The sequence below is a fragment of the Petromyzon marinus genome, chromosome 42 (assembly GCF_048934315.1).
Source record: "Petromyzon marinus isolate PM22_M1 ecotype Great Lakes invasive population chromosome 42, UKy_Petmar_22M1.pri1.0, whole genome shotgun sequence".
NCBI lineage: Eukaryota > Metazoa > Chordata > Hyperoartia > Petromyzontiformes > Petromyzontidae > Petromyzon > Petromyzon marinus.
The window spans coordinates 8,476,211-8,502,703 of NC_133708.1; the positions used below are offsets into that span (position 1 = coordinate 8,476,211).

The window sequence follows — 26,493 nt, forward strand, 5'->3', positions numbered from 1 at the left end:
AGGAAAAATATATGTTTACAGTATATATGAAGGTGTTAGGCAAAGACATATCTTTCTAACGGAGCGCTAGAGAGTCCAGGGAGGTTGAATAATAGTTGTAGACTGCAAGATGCACCACAGGGGCTTGCTATAACTCTTTTTCTTTTTGATTTAAAGCTTTCGTGACTGCAGGGATTCATATTATTGGTTCTTTCGGTAAAGTCACGTAGAAGGAAAACAATAAAATAATAATAAAAATAATAATAAAATAAGAAAAATATTATTTTATTGTTTCCCTCTATTTCTTTTATTAAGAATGAATCCAGATGAACAAATGCCAGTTTAAACGCCATTGTAAGACTGCACCACAATTAACATGAGCCTTGTAGTATTGTGAGATTTTCTTCTTCTCTGGATATGTCCAGGGGTTTTTTGTTGTTGTTGTACCACATAGGTTGCAAAAACTTCCCGCCTCACCCCAACTCCAGGACACACACACACTCGCTCTAAATGTATACATATGTGAGAGTTGTAAATTCAATTAGCGGTGCACTCCTGCGTCATCCTTTACAACGATGTTTACAACGATGAGGGACGTTGGTGGATAAAGTGCGCGCGTGTCACTTAACGTTTAAGTGTCGGTTAGGTTGGCTTCGCTTAAATGCGCTCTCTGTAAACTTAATTTTACGCGTTACCCCCGGACCAGCCCGCTGGGAATAATAACGCTTAAGGCGGGAGAGTGATAATTGAATTAACCGCGTTTGGTTGTTTAAAAAAAAAAAAACTTGTGCGAACACCGCGGGTAAGCACATTCTGGATGATGAACACAAATGTTCCATTCAGATTCTCCACATCGAGATTGTGACGAAGTCTCCCAGAACTGACCCGATCTCAGAATCCAAGCCAAGCTTGGTTAAGGGCCTGGACAGTGCTTGGATGATTGAACACCGCGGGTTGTTTGTTATAGACCAGCATATGGGGCGTGCGTGGCGATGTGGTGGGCAGAATGTGACAAGTTCAGAGAAATAAATTGTTGTACTGTACTTTTGCGCTTCCACTTCTATGCTCCCTCCCAGTTTCACCAAACCTCACCAATCTGGTGAGCCTTTGGTCAAATGACCCTCACGACTCGCCCTTCACTGCCCCTTCCCCATCACGCGCTGACCAGCGTGGTGAAGTATGGTCAAACGACTGCCAAGACCGACGTGGCATGGGGGAGGCCTTCATCCAGCAGTGTATTGACCAAAGATGTCTGCACAATGTGCATCTTCTGCATTCAATAAACGTTGGTCAGTTGGCGTTATGAATTACGTTATGCAGTGGTAGCTAAGCAAGCAAACTCTGGACTAATTCCACCCTTTTGGGCCTCATCGAGTGTCAGGCGTGCATAAACAAGTCCTTGTTATTTTACAGCCCTTGTTCAATCCACTGCTCGGTGAAGGGCCTACCCACGCTGTATCGATCGTAGGGGTTTCTTAACCATACTTCACCACGCCGGTCAGCGCGAGTTGATGAAGGGGGGTGGGGGGGGGTGGTGAGCAGGTGTGCTTCAGATATCACGTGCTGTCAATGTTAGCCGTGGCCGGGATTCATCCTCGGTTTCAGGCGAGTTTGTCAAAAAGCACATTGCTCGAACCACTGCGCCACTGCTCCAAATTGTCCAATGGGCGTACATTGACACCAGAAATGCATCTAATCAATAACAACAACAACAGTAGCAGCAACAACAACAACAATAACAAAAGGATGCGGCAATGTTATTTGCAACGCAGGTATCTGCTTCAGCAATGGGAGCCCCAGCAAGCATCATTGCCTTCTGCAACAACCGCCTTGCAGAGGTTGTTGGGACAAGTGCTGTTACCCATACACACAAACGCATGGGTAAACATCTTTTTCGCTCGCGCAAGAAACTTTTTTGTGTGTGTGTGTGTTACCGTTAGCAGATTTAGTCGGAACTTATTGCGCAGTGTGCGTCTGCCTGTGATGCAGAACCACGGCAGTGCAGAGAATGACGGGGGGGTCTGGGGGGAGGAATTTCTATTCAGTTTCTTTCGTAGCGAAGGAAGTTTCGTCGTGATTTGGCGCTTTCGTGACTGCAGGAATTACTCTTGGTTTTTTTGTTTCGGTAAAGTCACGTAGAAATAAATAAAAAATACAATTACGTAATAGCATACTACATAATAGCATACGACGTTTCGATTGCAACGCAAGCAATCATCATCAGGCACAGAAGAGCTAAATTTAAGAGAGAGAGGAAACACAGAACCTTAGACATATATACAGACACTTAAGTAGAGGGAGTTAACACGTAATCAACCAGACCATGCGTTAATTGTGTTTTGACCGACCCTCTGTGTTGCATTATATTGTTTCCAAATTTGACTAAATCTTGTTCGATTTAGTGTGCTTCTCCATCTATCTTTGTCTCCCCTACATGCTAAGGCCTCGGCCCAGAGACCCTGTCTCTCTGTGTCCCATACGTGTGTCTCTCTTTGTGTCTCTGTGTTAACTCCCTCTGCCTAGGTGTCTGTATATATATCTACGGTTCTGTTTCCTCTCTTAAATTTAGCTCTTCTGTGCCTGATGATGATTGCTTGCGTTGCAATCGAAACGTCGTATGCTATTTTGTAGTATGCTATTATGTAATTTTATTATTTCTTATTTCTACGTGACTTTACCGAAAAAAACAAAGAATAAGTTTCGTCATCCATAATTAACTGGTCGCAAAACTCTGGGGCTAATCAACTAGACACTAACATTGCACGCAATTTGGTGCTGCTAACCCATTGGGGAACCCTAAGCAGAAATCATATTGGGGGTGTGTGGGTCATTTTCAATGTATAAAATCCTATAGACAACAGATAGAGATGTAAGTTCAGATTTTTAAAAAAATGTTTGGCATGTAATGAGATGAGCGAAAACGAGATCAGACCTGATTCGAGATGAGAGTGATCAATGGGATGTTGTATGTACGTTGAACTTTTTTCGCACCGTATGTCGCCAACCCTGTTAATCAGAGGTGCAGGCGAGCGGGGGAGGGGGCGGGTGACAACAAACTAAACACAAAAAGCATGTCTAAAGAAATGTTAATCACCTCGGTCACGTTTGCGTATTAGGATTTCAACCTCCCGTTTTGTTCACGAATCCAGGGCCCCCTGAGTTGTCCGGAGGGCCTAAAGCCTCTTGCTTCGCGTGCCTCTGGCAGGTCAGTCGATTTCACGTTTCACCCATAAAGCTTGGCGGCGGGGGGGGGAGGGGGTAAAGTCGCTCGCTTTCCTCGGGATGTCGTGGTTTTTGCTTCGTTCTTCGTGGACATTGGATACTCGACATGTTTAACAATCCAACAACTCCTTCCACGTGTTCAAACAAAGGAGAAGAAGAATAAATAATCACACATTAATCATGATAAAACAAGGTAGAGTTCTACAGAAGCATTGTTGTCTGTGAAACCTCACACAGACAGCTCTGAATTATACGCGTGGTTATTTTTCCATATGCCGTTTTGTAAAAACGGGGGCCTTCTTTCTACTATCCGCGATTGTAATTTTTAACTCGCCAGTAAACGCACGGAAAAAACAAGATCCGCAACTGCTGGTCTCCATTCCCAACCCACCCACCCATCCTTGCCCCCACAGCTCGCCATGGATAGGAAGCGCTATTGTCATTGTAATGGACTACATTAACAACAACAACAACAACACTAACTTCTCGCACAACGTCGGCGCCTGCGTAGTTGTGAGTACAGCATCCTTAGGGAGGCAATGCTGCCGTGCGTGATGGTGGTGGATTGTAGACGCTGCCGTGGTGTAAGACGCTAATAAGGGAGAGGGAAGAGAAGGGGGGGTTGGATTTTTGTGTTCACCCCTGGAAGCCAGCTCATATATTTATTTATATAAGTGGGTTGGTTTTTTTTCTCTTCTCCCTCTTCTCCTCTGTGCGTGTCCAGCAGCGAGCCGGGCCGCACACGCGAGGAGCGCGATTTCGAGGCGATTGGAGCGCGGTTTTGGACTTTGGAAGAGGGGCTAAAAAGGAGGTGGAGGAGGCAGAGGAGGGAGAACAACAACAACAACAACTGCATGCGCTATTGTGGAACATTAATAAACCAGCCTCTTGCCCTCGCATAGCAGCAGCAGCAGCAGCTGCTGCTGCTCAGTCACTGAACTTTGAAAGCGGACCAACTTGGCGCACCGAAGTGGACAGCGGACCAACTTGGCTTAAACAGAACTTCGAAGCGGAACGACGGGCCGCCTTGAACCGCGCTCATTAGCAAGAGCGAGCGAACGCACAGCACGCGCGCTGGAATATTCGGAAGGAGCTGCTCGCCGCTGATCCGTGATTTACTGGCGCTGTGTTTGCACGAGTAATGCCATTTTCTGACGAGGTGTGCTCCAAGGGTGACTTTCGTCTCCTGATGCGAGGCGAGACTTGAGGAAGAGGAGGAGGAGGAAGAGGTGAAGACCGCCCGCACGTCGTGCCTGTGATATAAAGTTGGGAAGTGCCGTGCTTTCGTTTGTATCTTTAGGGGACATAAGCTACCCCTTTAAAGGTAAGACACGTGAAACACGTTTTTGTTACGTGAGATTCAATTCACGTGTGCATGTGCAATGCTACGTGTGTGTGTGTATATAATACTAGATAGCGTGCGTGTTGTTTGGGAGCGGTGGGGCAGCGATTAGCCCGCTGCCGCTACGAACAACACGAGTTCGATTCCCGGGCACGGCTAACATCAGTGGCGAGTGATGTTATCTGCTGAACCCGTTCGACTCAGCCTTAGGTCGGTCTATTAACCCCGTGGATGAGTAGTACCCGGCGCCTCTGCGCGAACATCATCGCTGGGGAAACAAAGGCGGCCGGGCGTGCCGGTGGCCACGTCTTTCTCCAATCCTCATAGTAGGCGCTCGCTAACATCTCTTGCCCCGACATGCGTGTGATGTATGTGGCCCATATAGGCGGGCCATTTGATGGTATACGCCTGGCTGTGATTTATGAAACGGGCATGTTCAACGTCCCGAACGCGATCGCAGGAAGGCGACTGGCTGCGTGCACGATCCGGAGAGTAGTTTGTGTTTCTGGAGTGATGTTTGTTTGTAACCGTTTAATCCCACTTAAAAGGGATAATCCTAGTGGGCGACAAATTTGTTTAGGGATGGAGGAATTAAACTTTAGCCAAAACCCCTTTTGGACGGTCACAACATTTTCAAGGGGGGATGTGGGGGGTGGTGGTGTCTGTCTGTCTCTGCACTCGTTGCGCCGTTTTTGAGTGCGCGTTGGACGTGTTTGTATTGTAGGACGTGTGCTTTGGTCCCTTCAACGGGACACAGCAAATGCACTGATTGTAGGCGACGTTTCGGGCCAACGACACTTCGTAATGGCGCTGTTGTTTACGAATTTAACGCGTTTTTTTTTTGGTATGTTGTTAAACGCGCTTTGTTTAACAAGCATTGCGCGCTGATTTAAAGGCAGCGTCTTAAGGAGTCCATAGTTTCGGGAGCGGTGGCGCAATGATTAGCGCGCAGTGCTTTTTAACTCGGGACGCCTGAGTTCGAGTCCAGGACGCATGTAACGTGAGTGGCGAGTGATATCTGAACGAGTCATTGGCGCCCCCCCCCCGCCTCTTTACCAACCGGTACTAACTGTCGTGGTGAAGTATGGTCAAACACCCCCTATTATGATCAGCACGGCGTGGCGAGGCCTTCATCCAGCAGTGGATTAACGAAGGGCCGCTTACATTGCCTTAATGGGCTGACTTTGTGGGGAGCAGTAGCGTAGTGGTCAGCGTGCTGCGCTATTAACCCGGCGACCCGAGTTCGATTCCCGCTTACGGCCAACGCCGGTGACGATTATTCGATCCGGTCCTGGGCCTCCCCTAGATCGACTCAGCCTCAAATGAGTATCTGGCGTGTAAACATCTCCAATAGGAAGACAAAGGCGGTCGGGCGTGGTGCTGGCCCACCCACCCACTCATGTACCATTCCGTCCTTCATAGGTGCTCGCTAACAGCACTTGCCCCAACAATCTGTTAAGGCTACACGGGGGATCTTTGTATGTAGCTGAATTTGTGGCGTGTGAGCGATTTAAATGTGCCCAGAGTATAGAAGCTATTTCACATTCAATGAAATGCAAGTTGAATGTAATTCTGTGCAGTTACATGCGAGTGTTCTACATTAATACTACGGCATTCTTTAAACATAATCATAAGTGAATCATATGCACATATAATAATATTTACATTTATATAGCGCTTTTAATCAATGATCTCAAAGTGCTGGAGAGGACACAGCAGCAGACGTAAAAATAATATTATAATACACTTTATAAATAATTTACTAAATCATATTATTTTTTTAGTACTGTAGGCAGACGATGAGCAATACATTGAATTGCATCCAACATATTCCACGCAGTAATATGGGATGATTGGAAATGTATACACAGCATACATAACGTGGATATATCGTTGAATTGAGTACATAATATACTGTGATGAAAGGTACATCGTTCGTATGTGAGCGTCCTCCAATGACAAATGAGTGCACATTAGTAATGGGCTACTTCAGACTTATTTTGATTAATTTTATGCATATGTCATATATATAAATTATTCGTCATATAACATGGTAATATAGGCCTACATCTCTCTGGCAATCTACTGCTGGATGAATGCCCTCTCCACACCGTGTAGCTTGTGGGTGGCTTCCTGATCATACTTCACCACGCTGGTCAGTGCGAAACAGTGGTTAAGGACCGGTTCGGATTATCACGTGCCACTGAGCTTAGCCGTAGCCAGAAACCGAACCCAGGTCAGTGTACGCGTGCCTCCAATTTAGGGTGAGTTCAGTCGCCTCGTGCTGCCGTGGCGATGTTGACTCATACATCTCGCTTTGCTGACTTGGCACCCGGCTGAAGTTAAAGTGTCAGTGAAAGTCACCCTTTTAACTCAGCAATTGACTTATTAATTAACGACGAACCACAGATGGCGGATGCCGGCTCAATAATATCATCCCTAGCTAGCGCGCGTGACCTTGTGACCTTGATTGAGGAATTCGCCGGCTTGTGCCCTGGTTTATTCAATTACAAATTGATCTGCCTAAAACTTTTTTTCCATATCAAATACCCCGAAGGCAAAGCCGGTTGATTGCCGCGGCCTTTATCGATCCCAGGTATTTATTAACACTTCGCTAATTGTATTGCGCGGTGTACAGCTGTCGCAGGCCACAACGTGGCTATAGTGCGTGATGCGCTGCGAAGTCACCAGGCGAATTGGTTTATTATTATGCTATATTAATGAGGTCACATGGATTAGTCCACCAACATTATCATCTTTAGCCATGATAAATCGACTGCTAGATAAAGGCGTCTTTGCCAAATATTATTTTATTTGATATACAATACCAGTGCCTACCTTATTACAGACCAATTCTGACTTTATGGTCAAGCCGTGCCCTTAGAAATCTCAACGTTCATCCTACAAAGTCCCATCACGAGGGAGACATACAAACAAATAAAAAACAATGGCCCGTATTGAAACGGCTGTACGCCGTATGGGCCTGTAAACATGGGACGTTTTAAGAATAACATTGTAACAAGAATATTTATCGATTAAAATACTTTTTTTAAACAATGTTGAATGATTACGGTGCATGCACATATTTTAGTGCAAATATTTCAGCATATGATTGTATTATTGCACTCTTATCGTTACTCTGAAGAACAGGACATTACCCAAACCCCTCTAAGTTAAGTTTTAATTCTAATTTACTTCTAATTTAGGAGAGAGTCCTGCGTGTCGAGCAAGTAGCGATGTGTGTGCTGGATGCGTGCGTGTGTGCCTGTGTATATTCTTGGCCTTCCAAAAACATAGATTATAAGGCTCACGTCTCCCCTTGTATTTTAAAGCAACGTTGGTGCTGCGTCTTTTAATCCGGTAGCTGCGCGTGTGTGTGCGTGTGTATGCGTGTGCGCGTGTGTGTGTGCGTGTGTGTGTGAGCGTGTGTGCGTGCGTGTGTGAGCGTGTGTGTGCGTGTGTGTGGGAGCGGTAGCGGTTAGCGCTCTGCGCTACGAACCTAGCGATCCGGGTTCGATTCCCGCTCACGGCCAACACCAGAGTCGATTAACTGAACCGGTTCTGGGGCCTCCCCTAGGTCGACTCAGCCTCAAATGAGTACCTGGTTCGATGTGTAAACATTGCCACTAGGGAGACAAAGGCGGCCGGGCGTGGTGTTGGCCACCCACCCCCTCGTGTGCCGTGCCGGCCTTTATAGGTGCTCGCTAACAGCACTTGGCCCTACAGTCTGTTAAGGCTATACAGGGGATCTTTGTGTGAGAGAGACCAACTTTGTAGAACTTCATTGACACCGGGAATTCACTTACCAGGAAAGTCTTAAATTCTGGAGACTACAGTAACACCGTTTAAAAATCCCGCTATCAATACACTGCTAAAAAACAGAGGTGCCTCCTCATGCCGCGTTGGTCATAAAGACGTGTTTGACCATACTTCACCACTTCTGGTCGGTGCGGGACCCTACTATCGGCCGCCACTCGTCACCGATGTCAGCCGCGGCCCTGGAATCGAACTTTTTGTTTTTAGATTTGTTGGTTCCAGCCAACTGCGCTCGCAAAAGTGGTGTCAGACATCGCAAATTCTTCCCCGAACACAATGCACCCACCAACAGCAATTTGCTGGCACGAGGTGACGTGAGAAAGCATTGCACACCGCCGCCTGCTGGTTCGCGGTCGGTCACTGAGCGTTGGCACGCTTCTGTTTACGTGACAACCCTCCACTGGTTGTCTGCGTCGGGTGGTGGCGGGTTTAACGACACATTTATATTTTTACGCGATCTAACCCCACCTCCCCAAACAAAAAAAACCTCTATTATAGATGAGCGTTAATTGTCTGAGCAGGCCAGCTGACGCGAAATGCAGAGGAGGAGCGGTGGTGCAGTGGTTAGCGCTGCACTACGAACCCGGCGTTCCGAGTTCGATTCCCGCTCACGGCCAAGACCGGTGACGCTTGTCTGCGCCGGTCATGGGCCTCTCGTAGGTCGACTCAGCCTCAAATGAGTACCTGGTGCGGTGTGTAGTAAACAGCGCCACTGGGGAGACAAAGGCGGCCAGGCGTGGTGTTGGCCACCTACCCCTTCGTGTGCTCTGCCGGCCTTTATAGGTGCTCGCTAACAGCACTTTCCCCCACAGTCTGTTCAGGCTATACGGGGGATCTTTGTCTTTGTGTACAAATGTCTGATTCATTACACCAGTGGTTTTTAACCTTTACTTGCAGCGTTCATTGTTAAAAATATATATAATGTTATATTCCTTGTGTCTTTCGGTAAAGTCACGTCGATAGGTTCCTGAAGACGACCGCTTGTGTTGCGATCGAAACGTCGTAGTTTTTAGTTTTTTGTTGTTTACTTTGAACATATCTACGTGACTTTACCGAAAGACCCAAAGCATATGAATTCCTGCAGTCACGAAAGCTTTAAGTCAAGATATACAATGTTAATAAACACATAGGTTTGATGAAACAAATTAAAAGTTGTAACTTAACGTGCTTAAATTTTGATTTAAAGCTTTCGTGACTGCAGTAATTAATATTCTTAATTCTTTCGGTAAAGTCACGTTGAAGGGAAACAATAAAATAATAAAATATATATAACAATAAAAATTATCACGACGTTTCGACCATAACACAAACGGTCGTCACCATTCAACGTGACTTTACCGAAATAACTAAGAATATTAACGTGCTTAATTTGTGTTTTCGATAATTTACCTTCTAAAACACATCTGGCCATCTCTCGCACCCCCAAGGGGTGCAGCGTGCACCCCCAGGTTAAGAAGAATAAGAAGAATCACTGCACTTAGCACACCACGTTGCAATGGGCAGGCAAGCACTTGACGCTCAATGCACACACACACACACACCGCGCGCCCCCCCCGTCTCTCCTGAGCCCGACAGCTGTGTCAGGGTTTGAGCCCAGATCGTGCTTGGGATGGGCCACCACCACCACGCACATAATGGGTCGCCATAGGGCAGCAGAGGAGAGTGAAGCAACATCAATTGTTGTGTTGTACATGGTCCTCCCCCACCTACACCGACCCACGCCGGTAAGCGCCGTGAACTTTGGTCAAATAACCCCCACGGCCAGCGCGGGCGGTGCGTAGGCCCCAATCCAGCAGTGGATTGACTAAGGGCTGTACACGCACGTATAGCACGAGTACCAGAACGACGACGATCGTAGTAGGTAAAGCTATACCACTGTCAATGAAGAGAGTTGAACTTTAAGAGTCGTGACTGCTTTGTCAATTTGACTCAGACTCAGCTTGATGTGGTCTAAATGTAATCGGGAAGCAATTGATAGATTTGGTGGACGTAATTGAATGCAACATCTGTAATTAATTAATCATATATTTTGATTTTTAAAAAACGCAATGCATTTATTTTGATGCACTATTGGTACATTTGAGAATGGATCGAGAGCACTTCTCCCATTCGTCACAAAATGCCTTTTAATGTTACAAAAAAGTGTTTGATCGGCTGACGTTTCAGGCAATGGTTCTTCTTCAGAGCAGACAGAGGGGCAGAAAGATTTACTCGAGGTTGAAGATTGACCCCGTAGGGCTTTGAGAAAATTATCAGTATAAAAAACGTAACGATTTGAAACCGCGTGTCCAACATTAAGAGTTTTCCATGAATATAAATTAATAGCCAAACGAGCTCTTCCAAAGTAAACTGAGTCTGCATTCACTCATTTAAAAGAAATGTGATATCATTACGTCTTGACTGACAAACCATAAGGCAGTGCGATGATGCACGTCGTGAGTTGTATTTGTGCTTGTGCACCACTGCCGATGCAATCCTCCCAATGTTGATGCATTTAAGATTGTAAAGGGGGAAGTGGGTGCACGCCTACGGAATACGGGCGCATCGAACCAGGACTTCTGATGTCCTGGGTTCGAACCCGGTGCCGTTTGCCCGTGAATAAACCATGTTCTCAAGTGGACTTGGTTGCTTATCTCAGCCTAGTTAAACTAAACTGCTTTTTTATTTTACCAGGTAAGGTCCATTTAGCTATATAGTTATTTTTGCAGAAGCGACCTGGCACGAAGAATTGGCGTATCACGTGGACATGCATAGCACCCAAAACACTCCAAACGCGTGACGTCGATTATATATGTGGAGGGGAAAACCGGAAGATTCAGAGAAAAATCCACGCGACCACTGAGAGAGAGAGACACGCAAACTCCAAATATACAGCAGGCATCAGGGTCAGGATCTAACCCACGACCTTCTGTATACCAGGCGAGGAAGTTCACATTTTGCCACCGTGGCACCCCAGGTTATCAGTGACTGCACATTAACATCCTGTGAAACTTGGTTTTACACTTAATTTAAATAAAAATATATGTTCGAACGCCATGCAATGAACCTGTGGGAAAAAAACCAGGTCTGTTGAAGGGATGTCAGAAGTAGTTCTGTAATGTCTGGTTCCATGGGCGATGCCCTAACACACAGAGTGATGCACCACTCTGAAAATGTACAGCGCATGAACAGGACGCTGTTCGCAAAATAGCAATGGCATTGCGAGGGAAACACATGTAATTAAAATTGTCTTTAGTTTAAAAGTAAAAAAAAAATTATGATGCAACAAATATATTTGGTATCACATATTTGTCACTGTTTTGTTCCAAATCTGTACAGAGTTTTATACTGTGCTGTACATGTATGTGTGTGTGTATTTAGATAAACCACATTGTTGTTTTGTATTAAAAAAAAACAATGCAATTTAAATATTCGTTTTGAAAAAAAACAGTCAAATTAATAAATACATCTGCAGTGAAATAATAATAACAATAACACACAAGCGTAAACAGATATTCACATCACACCAAACACTCGAGACTCAACTTTGCTCCAATGTAATATTCATTAATTTTTAGACAGAGCTAAGGGGGGAAAAAAGCAGGCAATAATTCTACCCTGAAACTCTAAACTTAACAGTTGCGGCAGCATAAGTCAAAATAAACTTTCGCTTTTAAAACGTGCATTTAAATTGTAACAACATGTTTCTGGAACCCGGGTGGCTGCAGTGTGGAGCTATTAAACGTTGGACGATCGCTTTAAATGCATTCCTTACCTCTTTCTCCTTCTACTTTGAAAGATACACGAGTCACTGGGATAAGTTCTGAAGGAAATCAATTTACAGTACTTACATCACCATGCACTTTACGAAACTAAACTGATCTGAATACTTTTTTTTTTACACGAGCAGTATGTCAGTACCACAAAGTACCTTTTAAAGTAAAGGCTGTAAATCTGTAAGACATCTTGACGACACAAAAAAAACATCTGGCGCACACTTTTAGTTCATTAATTGCGTCTGCTATAACAACTGAACATGTACACATCACTTAACAGTGGCGTTGTAATGGTTTGCATGAATGTGCTCTCAGCTGATTTTGTACTCCATGAGTCTCTGTCCTCTTGTTTTATTCATCTGCGGTGTTCTTATACTTTTTTTTAATAACATGTTCATTTTGATTTAAAGCTTTCGTGACTGCAGGGATTCATATTCCTGGTTCTTTCGGTAAAGTCACGTAGAAGGGAAACAATAAAATAACAAAAATATAAAACAATAATTATTATTTTATTGTTTCCCTTCTACGTGACTTTACCGAAAGAACCACGAATATGTTCATTTTGTATAGTAATTGGCATTGCATGCCGTTTTATTAAAACGATGAATTAGACGTTATTATATACCGTGTGTGTATGTTTGTCAATCCACTGCTGATCTGGAGCCTTCCCACAACGTGCGGGTTATTTTGACCATACTTCCCCACACTGGCCATTATTGGTTGGTGAAGATGGGGTGCAATAGACGTTGCAGCATATGAGTATGGTGCAACAATAGATTTTACGCACTGCCTTAAAGTACCTTAAAATAAATATTTTTAAGTAAGCCTCTAAATCTTTGGACACCATGCCATAAAATGTTTATATAAAATATTTTTCATAGTTACTTTATAAGTCGCTCACACGTTCTTTTCACACATTTACACGTTGCTACACAATAGCGTTGTAACAATACGTGTGGTAATTAACATAGACGTGTTTAATCTCACGATGCATGCAACAGATAGCTTGTGTTGGAATCAAATGCTTTGCGATTCACGTGTGTTGTGAGCAATAACTTAGCGTGACCCCCTGAAACCACTGGAATCATGACCATTGATTGAATCACTGGCGGAGACAAATTAACAAATTACTGGAACTGTCCGCAAATTAAGACCCACCCCAAAAACTTTGTGTCCAGTGTCAATTAAATGATACAAATCCGGTCACGCGCGCACAGGCACACAGCTAAAGGATCATCATCATGACGCATCCCCCAAAACTTTTGCTTTAATTTAAAGCACCGGGGGGGGGGGGGAGGGAGGTGCAACTTACAATCTGGATAATACAACGGACGTGTAAGAATTGCTGATGGGTTTCCGCGCACCTCCGATTAGCACGGTTGGCTACGTACGGCGCAAAAGAAGTTCAACATACGTACGTACTTTTGATTTAAAGCTTTCGTGACTGCAGGGATTCATATTCTTGGTTCTTTCTTCATTGTTCCCCTTTCTACGTGACTTTACCGAAAGAACCAAGAATATACGTACGTACGTTCACGAGTTTGGTCTGAATTTGCCTTTTTTGTGTCATATAATTGACCGCATGTCCCGGTTTTCATTGCCTCCCTTTCCATCACCGATTGGCATTTTGTTGTGGGCACTTCACTCCTGCAGGATGTTTGCTATTGCCACAGCGCTGATGGATTTGCCGCTTGATAAATGTGGCTTTTTCCGAAGGTTGTTGCTTTGTCTTTGTTTCCGAGACTGCGCGGGCTCAGCATTGCTATCTGTCTATTTTAACGTCTTGTTGGCGATTTGGTCTTGTTGGTGATTCGACACACAGCGCTCGTTTTGTCCGTCGGCTATTTTACGCCGAGCGAAAGGAGAAACAAGATGTTAGAAATCTCTTAACTTTGTTTTCGTAAGTGCTTTTCCTTTGCATGCGTATATACGGGGTGAAGTGGTGGGTGCAGTGGTTGGCACAACTGTGCTACCAACCCGGTGACTTGAGTTGATTACTTCGGTGGCAAGGGGTAGCTGAACCGGTCCTGGGAGCCACCGTGAAGTATGGTAAAGCTGGTCCAATGACATACAACGTTGTGAGAAGACCTTCATCCAGCGGTGGATTGACCGAGGCCTGAACAATGTTTTTTTTTTATTATTGAACAAAAAATTCAGGAATTACAACTCTTGTCAATCCACTGCTGGATGAGGGCCTCCGACCTTGCCTTGTCAGTCATAAAGCTTGTTTGACCATACTTCACCACATTGGTGAATGTGGGTTGGTGAAATTCCACCCCCTCCTCCCTCCCGTCCCGTGAACGACGTTGGTTATTCTGCATTTGATATCTAAAGACTACGCTTAAGAACAGTGATTTAAAAAAAAAATTCTGTGCTTTCCTGCGCTATCTGCGCGTCCATCCCCTCTCCGGTTCGGTGTAACGAATGTTCACAAACTACGTCAAGTATCAGGGCACCAGTGGTGCAGAAAGAAGGCGGCTTGGAACGAGAGCATGCGCAGTGCCACCTTGTGGCTCTGAGAGCGAAATTAAATATTTCGGCCCCATCCCTCTCTCATTCACCGGCGACAATAACTGAGCTTGCAGGCCATCACAACTACGTTTAAAAAATATAAATTGGTACTAAAATCCGCGTTAGCCACGCGTGGTGAAGCATGCCGCATGACGGGGTTTGGTGGTTGGATCACACGGATAGGTGAACGAATGTGAAACTCTCAAGCCTCATGGCCTGCCCCGTGGTCAAAAGATAAATCCATCTGTGCAGTGCTCTGGGTGTTATCCACCTCGTATGTGCCAGATTTCTCCGGGTTTTCCAGGTTGCTACCACATACCAAATGCTGATCATGGGCTTGGGCAAAATTCCTAATACAGGACGCTGTATTCGTGAAGATTTCCTGGGTAAATGAAGAACATTGAATTAAATTTTGATTTAAAGCTTTCGTGACTGCAGGGATTCATATTCTTGGTTCCTTCGCTAAAGTCACGTAGAAGGGAAACAATAAAATCATAAAAATATAAAACAATAAAATGTTAAAATATAAAACAATAAAATGTTATATAATAAAATTTTATTGTTTTATATTTTTATTATTTTATTGTTTCCCTTCTACGTGACTTTACCGAGAGAACCAAGAATATGACACTGAATTACGTAACTTTTTTGGAATAGCTTCACCCTTATATAGGAGTATATTTTTTTTATTTTTCAAAAATGTCAATCCAATAAAATGTTTAATCCTCAAAGCTCGAATTATCCAAAATTAAGTTTTACAAAATTAATGTAACCTCATATTTGAGTTTTATGGTGTGGTCATTGGTGACCAGGCTGAGATAATCAACTCGCGAAACCTGAGAACTGGGCTCAATCACAAGCGGTGACTGCAACCCGGATTCAAACCCAGGACCACCAGCCAGCGGTGACGGCTCGCCCGCTCTGACACGGCATTAGCTCCCCGAGTCGCCCGTCAATCTCTCTAGGTCAGAACTTCATCAAGGGTCGATGGCTTTGACAACTTTTCTCTCGAATCGAAAATTGTTCCAAGCGCACGTTCCAGTGAAAATCCAGCCAACTAATTGGACGAGCCTGAAAGGACGTTAATCTTGCCGAGGAGATGGAGCAATGAGTTAAGTTCGTACGTAAATCCGTGGGTTATTTGGCCACAATACATTTCCACGTGATAAGCCACTTTGTTGAGCTATCATTTGTAGGCCAGGTCGCTCTCGAAAAATGACTCGTAGCTCAGTGGGCCGTACCTGGTAAAATAAAAAAAAATAGCTTGTAGTTTTAATTATAGTTAGTCAATTTGGATACCGTGTGTGGAGGCATAGGGGTAAAAGTGTGGGATATAATGTGGCTACTCCCAACGATGCCGTTTAAAATTCATGCCGTCGAGTGCCTTTAATAATCAACACGTCTGGCCGGCGTGAAAGAGTAGGCCAAAATACCCTTGAGAGGGGGTGTCTAAAGTTCCCTAGGGTGGAGGGCCTTCCACCAGCAGTGGCGTCAGCAAGATATTGCAGTGCTTGCACCTTTGCTCATCACCTTTGACACACATGTTTAGCGTGAATTTCAGTTTCTTCGAGGATTTTTTTTAAAATGATGGCCATTGTCATTGCCATCATTACAATGACTACAACAGGAAGTCTCAATGGATCGCGTTGCAACAGAGGTCAAATGCAGAGGGTGCATGGTTCAGGGAGCAGCGGTGCCGGAACATTGAATAATGGGAGCACGGTATGCACGTTGCGGCTCGCAAATTGAGCCGGTAGTTGTAAATCTTGCGGCGTGTTTACGCCATAGCGAAAGTAAGGTTAGCACATACCCCAAAGCATATCCTTTAGAAGTTTGTCACACTCACGGCCAGTCAAAGCTATTAGTGGCCAGTCGGTGTGTTTGTGTGTCTGTTCAGAGGTACAGACACCAGCATTGTGAGACATTAGACGCACATTTCTCCGTCCACCCCCCCACCCCCCTTTGAAAGAGTTTCATGGCAGCAGGTTGGTTTGCAGTCGAGTTGTTTGGGTTATTCTCCCAAATGCAAACCGGTGGGGTGTTGCGGTATTTAAACTAGCTGCCCCTTTTTGTTAGTTCGCCACTATCCCTGCAAGTTTCTTTGAGGCACAGCCGCGCGCAGCCACTTCAGCGAGCGCTGCGAGTGAGCGCCCGTGATTCGTTTCAGTTTTATTTTTTAATATTTTTTGTTTGGTTTGTGGCCGATGGTGAAAGCTTTGCCGGTGTCTCAACGTGCGACAAGCCGTAGGTCCCTGTGCAGGGTTCGAGGTACGTTGGACGCGGTATCTGCCTGGCCAACTGGCTTCTTGCGGGAAGGAATACAATTCGAATGGGAAATGTGAGCTGAGGAGGATCGCCGTGACGTTGTCTTTGTCAGTGCAATAATTGCTCCGACTTTTCCCACTGTGTGTTTACCGCCGTGTTATTGATGTTCATTTATTGTGGGACAGATGCAAATGCGCCTAATTGTATGCGTGTGTGTGTATGGTTGTGGTTTTTTTTATTCAATGTCAAAAGGCAATGCCAATGTCAACGATACTAATGCCAATTTATGCGATCGATTCTTTTATTTTGTTGGCTGTGTGTTTACGTGGCAATTTTGTAATTATGATTTCGTTGTTTTCACTCCGAAAAATCAGTACGTTGCCATTGTTTGATGTTGTTTTGGCTTCTGATTTGTTGCCATCGTCTACAGATATGTGTCAATACATACCAAACAATGCGCAATAATCTGACATTATTTTTAACATTGGCATTGCCTTCTCACGGTGAATACAAAAAAAAATCAACAAAACAATATCCCCGGTACCTTTACGTACACTGTTATTCATGAAGCTCATGCGGTGATGTCCTTCGCGACTGAAAGGAGGAGCTCTGTACTCCGGACGATCTGCTTTCTAACTTTAAATCTTTGCAGACAATTTATTTCCGTTTTATCGTCAGGGTTCCGTTATATTAACAGTTGGAGCAAATTCAATGCGAGCGTAAGCATGGCATTGACCCAAAACGCACCGCAAACCTGCGGCAAGAAACACAATTTAAGAGCTTATTGGCTCATGGTGTAATTCGAAATAAACGGAAACAGCTGAACGACCGAACGTGCTTGTCAACAAACGTAAACCATTACGGTCGATCATATCGGATGAACGAGGGTCTAATGAATATGCAGCGTACGTCTGAGAGGACGTCCACGTGCGAGATGGAGCAATGAAATCGGCTCGTCGTGAATTGTTACATCGCAGAGCTGTGAGAAATAAAGACGGCTTTGGGAGGCCTTCATCCTGAAGTGGTTTGAGCACGGCTGCCTAAGGTTAATGTGTGAAGGGTATTTAAAGGCAAGGGCGATTGCAGCTGCTATCCACTTCCATGCACTCAACCCATGAATTCCAGTATTTGCTTCTGGGTGAACTTAACATCGTCATGACTAGCATACACGATGGTAAAACGGAGAATTTCGCTATCATACAGCATGTCCTCGTTTGGACTGGAGGAAAAGGTGCAGCCCTGCAATTGCTTGCTCATGCTACTGCTTATGGAGGGGCCTCCTCTACGATAAGCTCCATGGAACCCCTCGAGAGGGTATTTGGCTTACTCTTCCATATTGCCGAAATGTCTTACTCCAGCACGCGCGCCACATGCTATTTGACTGTGGATGTACCGATTTTACACTGCTGAGTGGGCAGAGGCACGGGAGGTGATTACAAAAAAAACCTACACCCTAGATTCAACTTCTGCATCTGGTGATCAAACCGGTGACCTCTAGACTCCCCACTGTGCTAACATTATACCACAATTAGCACGGTCGCAACTCCGAATTAGCACGGTCGGCTTTGTGCGGTGCAAAAGAAGTCCAACATAGATACATAGAGCCTTGATTGAACTACGTGATTAAAAAAAAAAGGATTTTGCATCAGTACTGCAATTTTTGTTGTTGTAAGATTGTGCTTGTCTTTTCCAAAACCGTGCTGTGATTGCGCTGTCGGTATCGTGTCATTGGGATGAAGACATTTCAATCTGGAAAACCCTTGCAGCCAGCAGTGCAACTCACTGCGTTGTGTTGGGGAACGGCGCCAGGGAGACAAATAATGCCACAGAAATTCGGTGTTAGTTTGATTGCAATACAATTCTCGAGCCTTAAACAGGCACAAGCTTTTTTTTTTCACGTGTTGATTAGATTGGGTCTTTCGGTAAAGTCGCGTAGATAGGTTCAAATTAATAAAAAAATAAAATGAGCCAAAAACGACGACGTTTCTCTCTGCGTGACTTTACTGAAAGACCCAAAGACTATGAATTCCTGCAGTCACGAAAGCTTTTCGTCAAGATTGAACATTTTATATATATATACACACATCTAGAGTAGGCCAAATGAACTCACACCCCCGATTTAACACGATGACTGTTTTTTTATTCTCCCTGTGCGGTCATCGGCGACTGTTTCGAAACCTTTGCCCCACTCGACCCGAATGCCACTTTCATCGCAGATGGCTCCATTCCGAACTCGAACCCAAGATCTCAGTGTCCCTCACCCAAACCCCAGCCCTAAACCACCCAGCCACCTCCGTAAATTAGTTTTTTTTTTTTCTTTCAACTTTGTGATGTCTATTTCAATAAGACGCCTGGTACAGAGCGCAAAACGCGACGCAGGGAACGGGAACCGGAAACCCTTAGGACGTTCTCGTCGCCCCATCTCTGTGCTCCTGGGTTTAGGAGGAGGAGGAGGAGGAGAAGAGGGGGGGGGGGGAAGATTGGGCTCACTGCCCCACGCAAGTGGGGGCCGCGAGCGGGGTGCGTGTTGCGCTTTCATGCCGGCACCTGGACGGATGTGGAAGGGAAAACTTCAGGTCAAAGGAAAGACAACAGAGGGAGCGGTGAGAAGGAGGAGCGGAGGCAGGAATGCCTTTCAATGCAAGGTGCCCTTGTTGCTGTTGTTGCTGCTGTTTAACGCTTTGTGATTTTCAGGTCGGGACTGCGGCGGGTTTCTACAGAAGCGTGAGGAGGAGGAGGAGGACGAGCAGAGGAGCCTGCTCTGTGGTTTGACTCTTCAGCCAGCCCGGGGGGGGGGGGGGGTGGGGCCCAAAGAGAGGTCCCAGGGCCCAACGCGGTGGCCCCAGAGTGCCATGGCCCTACTCCCTGCGTTGCTCCTCTCCGCTGCCCTCTCGTCTCTCGGTTGGCAGAGCCACGTCGACGCCAGCGAGTGGTGGTGAGCGATGGCAGCCAGCGCACCTGATAGCGGACATGATATATGGGGGGTACTTCACCAGGGCGCCACGGAGGCGAGATGTTAACTAGCTCACCAGGTATACAGGAGGCCGTGGGTTTGATCCCGACCCTGACACATGCAGTATATTTTGAGTTTGCGGTGTCTCTCTCTCTCCCCGTGGTCGTGTGGATTTTTCTCTCCACATTTAGAGTCAACATCACATGTTTAGCGTATTTGTCTGCTATACATTTTACACGTGATAAGCCACTTTGTTGAGCTATCGTGTGTGGCCAGGTCGCTTCTGAAAAAAGAGCGACACAGCTTAGCGGGCCTTACCTGGTAAAATAAAAAAATAGTTTCCTTTTTAGTTTAGCTTGCACTAAACATTCAGATAATACACTTTGGATTAATACTGTGTGCAGTAGAGGTTTATGGGATGTTTCAGTGGTCTAACGGTTCATGTAATGACCTCTAGAGGGGGGCGGGGCGGGGGGGGGGGTCTCTTAAGCTCTCTCTAGTGAAAACCCTTCCACCAGCAGTGGCTTTAAGGAAGTGATTGCAGGGCTGCACCTTTATCCCTTTCTTTTTTAATCGGATGAGCTGAGCACTTGTGAGAGAGACTGCTTCCAGCTGACTCCCGTGTACAAACAGCGTCCAGTCGGGAAAATACATCTGCGGATAACGGGAGCATCCGCATATCGATTGGGTGCCCATAAAACATAATGGGTGGATAAGAGGCTTGCGGAGCGGGAGCCTATCTGCCGCTCTTGCAGAGGTGTGCGGTCTGAGCCCAGGGGCCGCCCTGATCAACACTGCTGTAATCATCAGTGTGGCATCGTAGTGGACTTTAAAGATCCCCGTGATGTTATTAAATAAAAAAAAGAGGTGCCCATGTGTGCCGGCGTCACGGTCTACGCATTTGGCAAAACAAATATATAGCCAATTACTTAAATTGGAACAACCAAAAGCGACATCGTCGCCCCCTTTCAGACCGGTGCTGGTGTCAGCTTGCTGTCACAAGGGGTACCCCCAAGGCAAAAAAAAAACACAAAAATACAGCTGTGCATCGCTATTAACCCTTTCCCGTTCCCAGACAAGTGAAAGTTGCGGAATGCGCGAGCGGTTAAGTGTAAATTTTATTGAGAGAGACGCAGCGCGGCTGTTTATAAAGACATTGCACTCAATGCAGTTAACTGTTGCGACACGACCGCACTCTACGATAGCTGGTGCCAAACTGTGCCACACGCCCTCCCGCACGGCCTTGTGACAGCCTCGGTACCGATAAAGTTACTTTATTTTTTATTCCGGTTCCATTCCGATGACGTACGCATGCATGCATGCCATCGCAACGGGGATCGCGAAGAAAAACGGAATGGGAAAAAAAAGTGGTTATTGAGAACGCATGTGATGTCACGAAACTGCAAGAAGCTGGGGCAATTTAAACACCCAATGAATGCCACCAGGATGACGACGCCGTCTCGTGCGGTCGGGTGGGGTGGGGTGGGTGTGCGTTTTCTGCGAACCCCGACAGGTCCCTTGCCCTGAGCCCGATGCAGCGCCCCGAAGCGTACCTGCTGAGCGCACAGCCGCTCTGCACCCAGCTGGTGGGGCTGTCCCCGGGTCAGCGAAAGCTGTGCCACCTGTACCAGGACCACGTGCCGCACATCGCCGACGGCGCCCGCCTCGCCGTGCGCGAGTGCCAGCACCAGTTCCGCACTCGCCGCTGGAACTGCAGCGCCGGCGAAGGAGACTCCGTCTTCGGGCGGCTCACGCACATCGGTACGGTGGAGGTGGACGGGCGGGCGGGCGGGCGGGCACGCGGGCACGCGGTGGCGCGGTGGCGCGCATCGCCGGGTCATCCCGCAGGGACCGCAAATGATAGCTTTTTTTTTTTAGTTATTTTTTCAAATTCCCTCCCACCGGCTCGTCCGAGCCCAGCCAAATCAGGATATACAGAATCAGAATATGTATTTATTCATACCGGAGGAATCCGATGAACTGTGAAGCTCTTCCTCACAAATGTCCAATAGACGTCGAGTGTGTTTTTTTTTTTCCCGCTGGCTATTCCGCGATACGCCGACCTCGCGAGGCAGCTGAATCTGACTCAACACCTAGTAGGGCCCGGGACGGCGGCTAAAGGATCCATTCGCTGGGCGTGTGAACGTCAGTCGTTGCGACTTAAAATGCGGCATCGCGCCTCGTTTTTAACGCGTCTAAACGTCACGCCGTGGGTGTGACGTTGGCGGCACGGGCTCGGCTTCTGCAGTGGAAAAAGACAACCTCCATCTCATGATTTCGTACGGCTGGTGTAGATGAAGAGCAACGAGTACAATTACAATTGTACGCTCAGGCGGTCAAGCCCAGATAATATAACCGCGTGAGGAGTAGCGGAGCGTATCGCCGTGATGTCTCCCTTCGTAATTGTGGATTGCCTGGTTCGGTACGACCTCGGCATAGCCCCAGCATTGCTCGGATGTGTCAGTGGAAAAGGGGTAATGTATTGTAGCTTGACATTAGCGAGGGGCCAGGCACGCTATGGAAATTTGGGGTGTCCTAGCCAGTGGAGGGTTCCTGGTGGCCGTCGGTTAGATTACAGATAGGATGTGCGAAGTTCACCGCGCACTTCATCATAGACAAAGGGAGTTCCACTGAACTATAATTACGTTAAACATGGATTACTTTTTGATGCAGCTTTGGAAGTGATTCACAAGAACAAATAACAGAAACTCAACGCATCTATCCATACCATTCTACTAAACTGAACATGTAATAGGCACTGTTTAGAGCAACAGCCCTTGCTACGAGAAGAGAGATTGATTACAGTGAATGTGCACAGCCGATGATCGTACTGGCTGTTTGCGTTTTTGTATTTAATGGTTCCATCACCATCACAATCCACATTTACATCACCTCATTAAAGGGAGAGTAAAGACTTAAACACACCACGGTTTTTTTTTGTGTTCAAAGTTTTGCTTGCATCTATTCACCGTATCTAAACATTGTGGGGGGAGTGTTCTGACGCCCACGACACCACCGCACAGCTGTCAACCCACGCCTTGTTCAGGTCCATACGGCGTACAGCCGTTTCAATACGGGCAAACAAAAACCAAACCATGTTGTCTCTTTGTTTGTGTTTCTCCCTTGTTGATGGGACTTTGTAGGACGAACGTTGATATGTATAAGGGGCACGGGGTGACCAAACATCTCGGAATTGGTCTGTAATAAGGTAGGGCACCGACAGAGGCTTGACAGGTGTCGCCTCCAATGGCTGCGCCCCTGAGATCCAGGGGTTCGAATCCAGACCCACCGACCTGTCACCAACCCGGATATTTTTTGTTCACGCGTTTCGCGAGTCTCTCTCTCTCTCTCCCCCCCCGTGTTCCGTTACACGCCCCCATTTGACCCCGTGACCCTGTCGCCGTCGTTGACGCCGCAGGGAGCCGCGAGACGGCGTTCGCCCACGCCATCTCGGCTGCCGGTGTCGCGCACGCGGTGTCGCGCGCCTGCCGCGAGGGCGAGCTGGCCACGTGCGGCTGCAGCCGCGCCCCGAGGCCCCGTGAGTTGCAGCGCGACTGGCTGTGGGGTGGCTGCGGAGACAACCTGGAGTACGGATACCGCTTCGCTCGCGAGTTCGTGGACGCTCGCGAGCGCGAGCAGGGGGGGCAGCAGCAGCAACAGCAGCAGCAGCAACAGCAGCAGCAACAGCAGCAGCAGCAGCAACAGCTGGCGGCACGACACAGTGTGGAGCACTCGCGCACCCTCATGAACCTGCACAACAACGAGGCGGGGAGGAGGGTACGTACTAGACGAGTGTGAGTGTGTGCGGTTGCGAGTGTGGGGGTGTGCGGTTGTGTGTGTGGGAGGTGTGCGGTTGTGTGTAGCGGGTAGCGCGCCGGGCTACGAACCCGGCGACCCGAGTTCGATTCCAGCTCACGGCCAACGCCGGTGACGATTATCTGAAGCGGTCATTGGCCTCCCCGAGGTCGAATCAGCCTCAAATGAGTAGCTGGTGCGATGTGCAAAGATCGCCACTGGGGAGACAAAGGCGGCCAGGCGTGGTGTTGGCCGCCCACCCCATCGTGTGTTCCGTCCCACCCTTAATAGGTGCTCGCTAACAGCGCTGCCTCCAATAGTCTCTTCTTGTGGGTGTTTGTGTGTCGCTGGGGTTAGTGTCATGGTTCATGCAGCGCACTACGATCCTGGCCAATGGGCTCGATTTTCACTTGTCCGATAACGTAATCTCAATTGCCTCTCCGGCTTCCAGCAATTATGCCTCTCGTCCCTGTAAGCGAATCACCCCTGAATGCACCCAATCGTGATGGACCTTGGGGGCCGTCCATAAATGACGTCACGCACCTAGAGGGGTGGGGGGGGGGGGTGTCAGACGTTTGTGACGATGTGTGACGAGGGGGGAGGGGGGTTTGGTGAAATGTGACGTCACATCAAAATGCGCAACTTTAAATAAATATAGCCAACACGTTCTACTTAATTAAATAGACTTTTTAATAAATGTTTCCTCCTACAACATCAGAGTGCAGCACCACATTAAATACGCACGACAATGACAATAGTTTAAAGCGATTTGAAGTATGTGTTTTTTTTGGGAGGGGGGGGGCAGGGCTTTGTGACGTCATATTTGAGGGGGGGGGTCTGACTTTTTGTGACGCCGCATGACGAGAGGGGGCAAAAATCGTCCAAAATCGCGTGACGTCATTTATGGACGTCCCCTTGGAAGCTAAGCGGCACGGATTGGCGGGTTGTTGTTGTTGTTGTTACGAAGCGCGGAGCTGTGAAGCGTGGCCAGGAGATGACCGTGGTCAGTGCGGCCTCCTCGTTTTGCTTTCTGGGCCTTCTCCGGGTTTCTCCGGTTGCCTCCCACGTGAAGCCGAGCTTGAAAACTCGTTCCTCTTGAGCTGTTTTTTTTTTGCTTTTGCGTGTTTAGCACGTTGTCCTTCCGCCCGCACCTCCGATTAGCACGGTTGGCTGCGTAGGGTGCGAAAGAAATTCAACGTGCATATGTACTACGTAGGAACTCCAAAAGTTGAATGAGGCCAAAAATCACAAAATGCAGGACCCTACTTTCATTTAATACTGAGACTCTCTGAGGCTTTCCTCGGCATATAAAGGCCATCAATTGGCATTTCCTTGCCCCAAGAAAAAAAGAAATCATCTTCTAATATCCCGTTTCTTCAAATTCTCCAGGTGCGTCCACTGTCCCGAGATGTGATCGCATTCGTGCACTTCATGAATACATTTGAAGTTCAAATCTTCATCCCCGAGAAGATAAAAATCAACTTAAGGTCAAGAGCGTGATGGTGGTGTCACTGCAGCCTCCAGTACTTCTGTGATGCCATTGCAGGCCAGTTCCAACAAGCTAGACAGCCTCCGGTCAATATTTATATATCGGCTTATTTGTGAAACAATCCGATGTGATAATTGTTTTCTACCCTTTTATCCGGCAACAAAACTGACACCTTTTTTGCAAAGAGTCATGTTTGCATTGACCACAATACCTGTGGTCGGAATGCAAACAAAAAACATAACTCTGATAATGTATGCACTGTCCTTGAAATTGATTGGTCCACACCCGAGACAGCTTTCCTTAGAGCCTAGTCTCACATGGTGTTGGACCAAATGACGCCAAAAGGTGTCATCTGGTGCGCCTTTTGGCGTCATCTGGTCCAACACCATGTGAGACTAGGCTCTAAGGAAGACTCAGCTCTAAGGAAAGCTGTCTCGGGTGTGGACCAATCAATTTCAAGGACAGTGCCAATACATTATCAGAGTTGTGTTTTTGTTTGCATTCCGACCGCAGGTATTGTGGTCAATGCAAACATGACTCCTTGTAAAAAAAAGGTGTCAGTTTTGTTGCCAGATAAAAGGGTAAAAAACAATAATCATATTTTTCTACTGGCAAAGGAGGTTCCAATGGTGAAACAATCCGATGGTTTGACCTCTACAGGAATAGAATGCGTGATCATCATCTTAGCGTGGATGAGAGACCGCCTGTATATCTGTATCACAGAGCCCGCGTGTCTCTCTGTATAAGAGAGACACCACTTGTCTGTCTGCGTCTCACCGGAGGTGCGGGGAATCGCTTGCGCTCATAGGCTGACTCTGCGAATGGCGCACGTGAGAAGGCACGTCGCGGTTGTACCGGCGGGTACCCACCACGTGGTCCACAGTGTCTTCACAGTGTCTGAAACGTGCGTCAGGAACCACGGAACTTTTCCCCCGCAGTGCAACGCGCAGTAGCCGCGCCCTTGTTTAAAGGGGGGGGGGGGGGCATTGGCCCGGCACTCGGTTGTTAAACAAACTTTAAACAAACATTAAACGCCAAACAACATTTGTAACCATGCGGTCTGCTTTTGTCAATCGAGCAATTTGCTCCGTGTAACACCACACGAGTTTCAAGCAGGGGATGTCGTTGAGCTTTCGGCTTCATTCGGAAAAAGAAATCCCCCATGCTGCGACATCGCTGCCCCGCCGGCAGAGAGATTCGTTTCCCATCGCGCAGCGCCGCACAGGGACAGCTGCCAATAGGGCCGGGGTCGAGGGCGATTTCGAGTTCCTGCGGCATGCAAGCGATGCCGCGTCGTGCGTGCGTGCGTTGAACGTCTCCCGCACCGTACGCGGCCAAGCGCACCGCGGTTGGCCGCGTACGGCGC

The 26,493-nt window shown here is 47.0% G+C and overlaps 1 protein-coding gene across 3 annotated transcripts in view; it reads left to right on the forward strand.

Annotated features, from left to right (window-relative positions):
- The first annotated feature begins 3,268 nt into the window (after positions 1-3,268).
- The window catches only part of WNT5A (Wnt family member 5A), a 28,612-nt gene continuing 5,387 nt past the window's right edge, over positions 3,269-26,493 (forward strand). Inside the window, exons 1-5 of one of the 3 annotated variants that reach the window (XM_032969532.2) lie at positions 3,269-3,394; positions 3,926-4,525; positions 19,585-19,825; positions 21,357-21,604; positions 23,262-23,620. In XM_032969532.2, coding sequence (XP_032825423.1) covers positions 19,743-19,825; positions 21,357-21,604; positions 23,262-23,620 — 690 coding nt within the window. In that variant the 5' untranslated portion in view covers positions 3,269-3,394; positions 3,926-4,525; positions 19,585-19,742. Of the gene's footprint in view, positions 3,395-3,699; positions 4,526-15,198; positions 16,894-19,584; positions 19,826-21,356; positions 21,605-23,261; positions 23,621-26,493 lie in introns of those variants that run through there. The other 2 variants (XM_032969531.2, XM_032969533.2) reach the window with 2 other exon arrangements.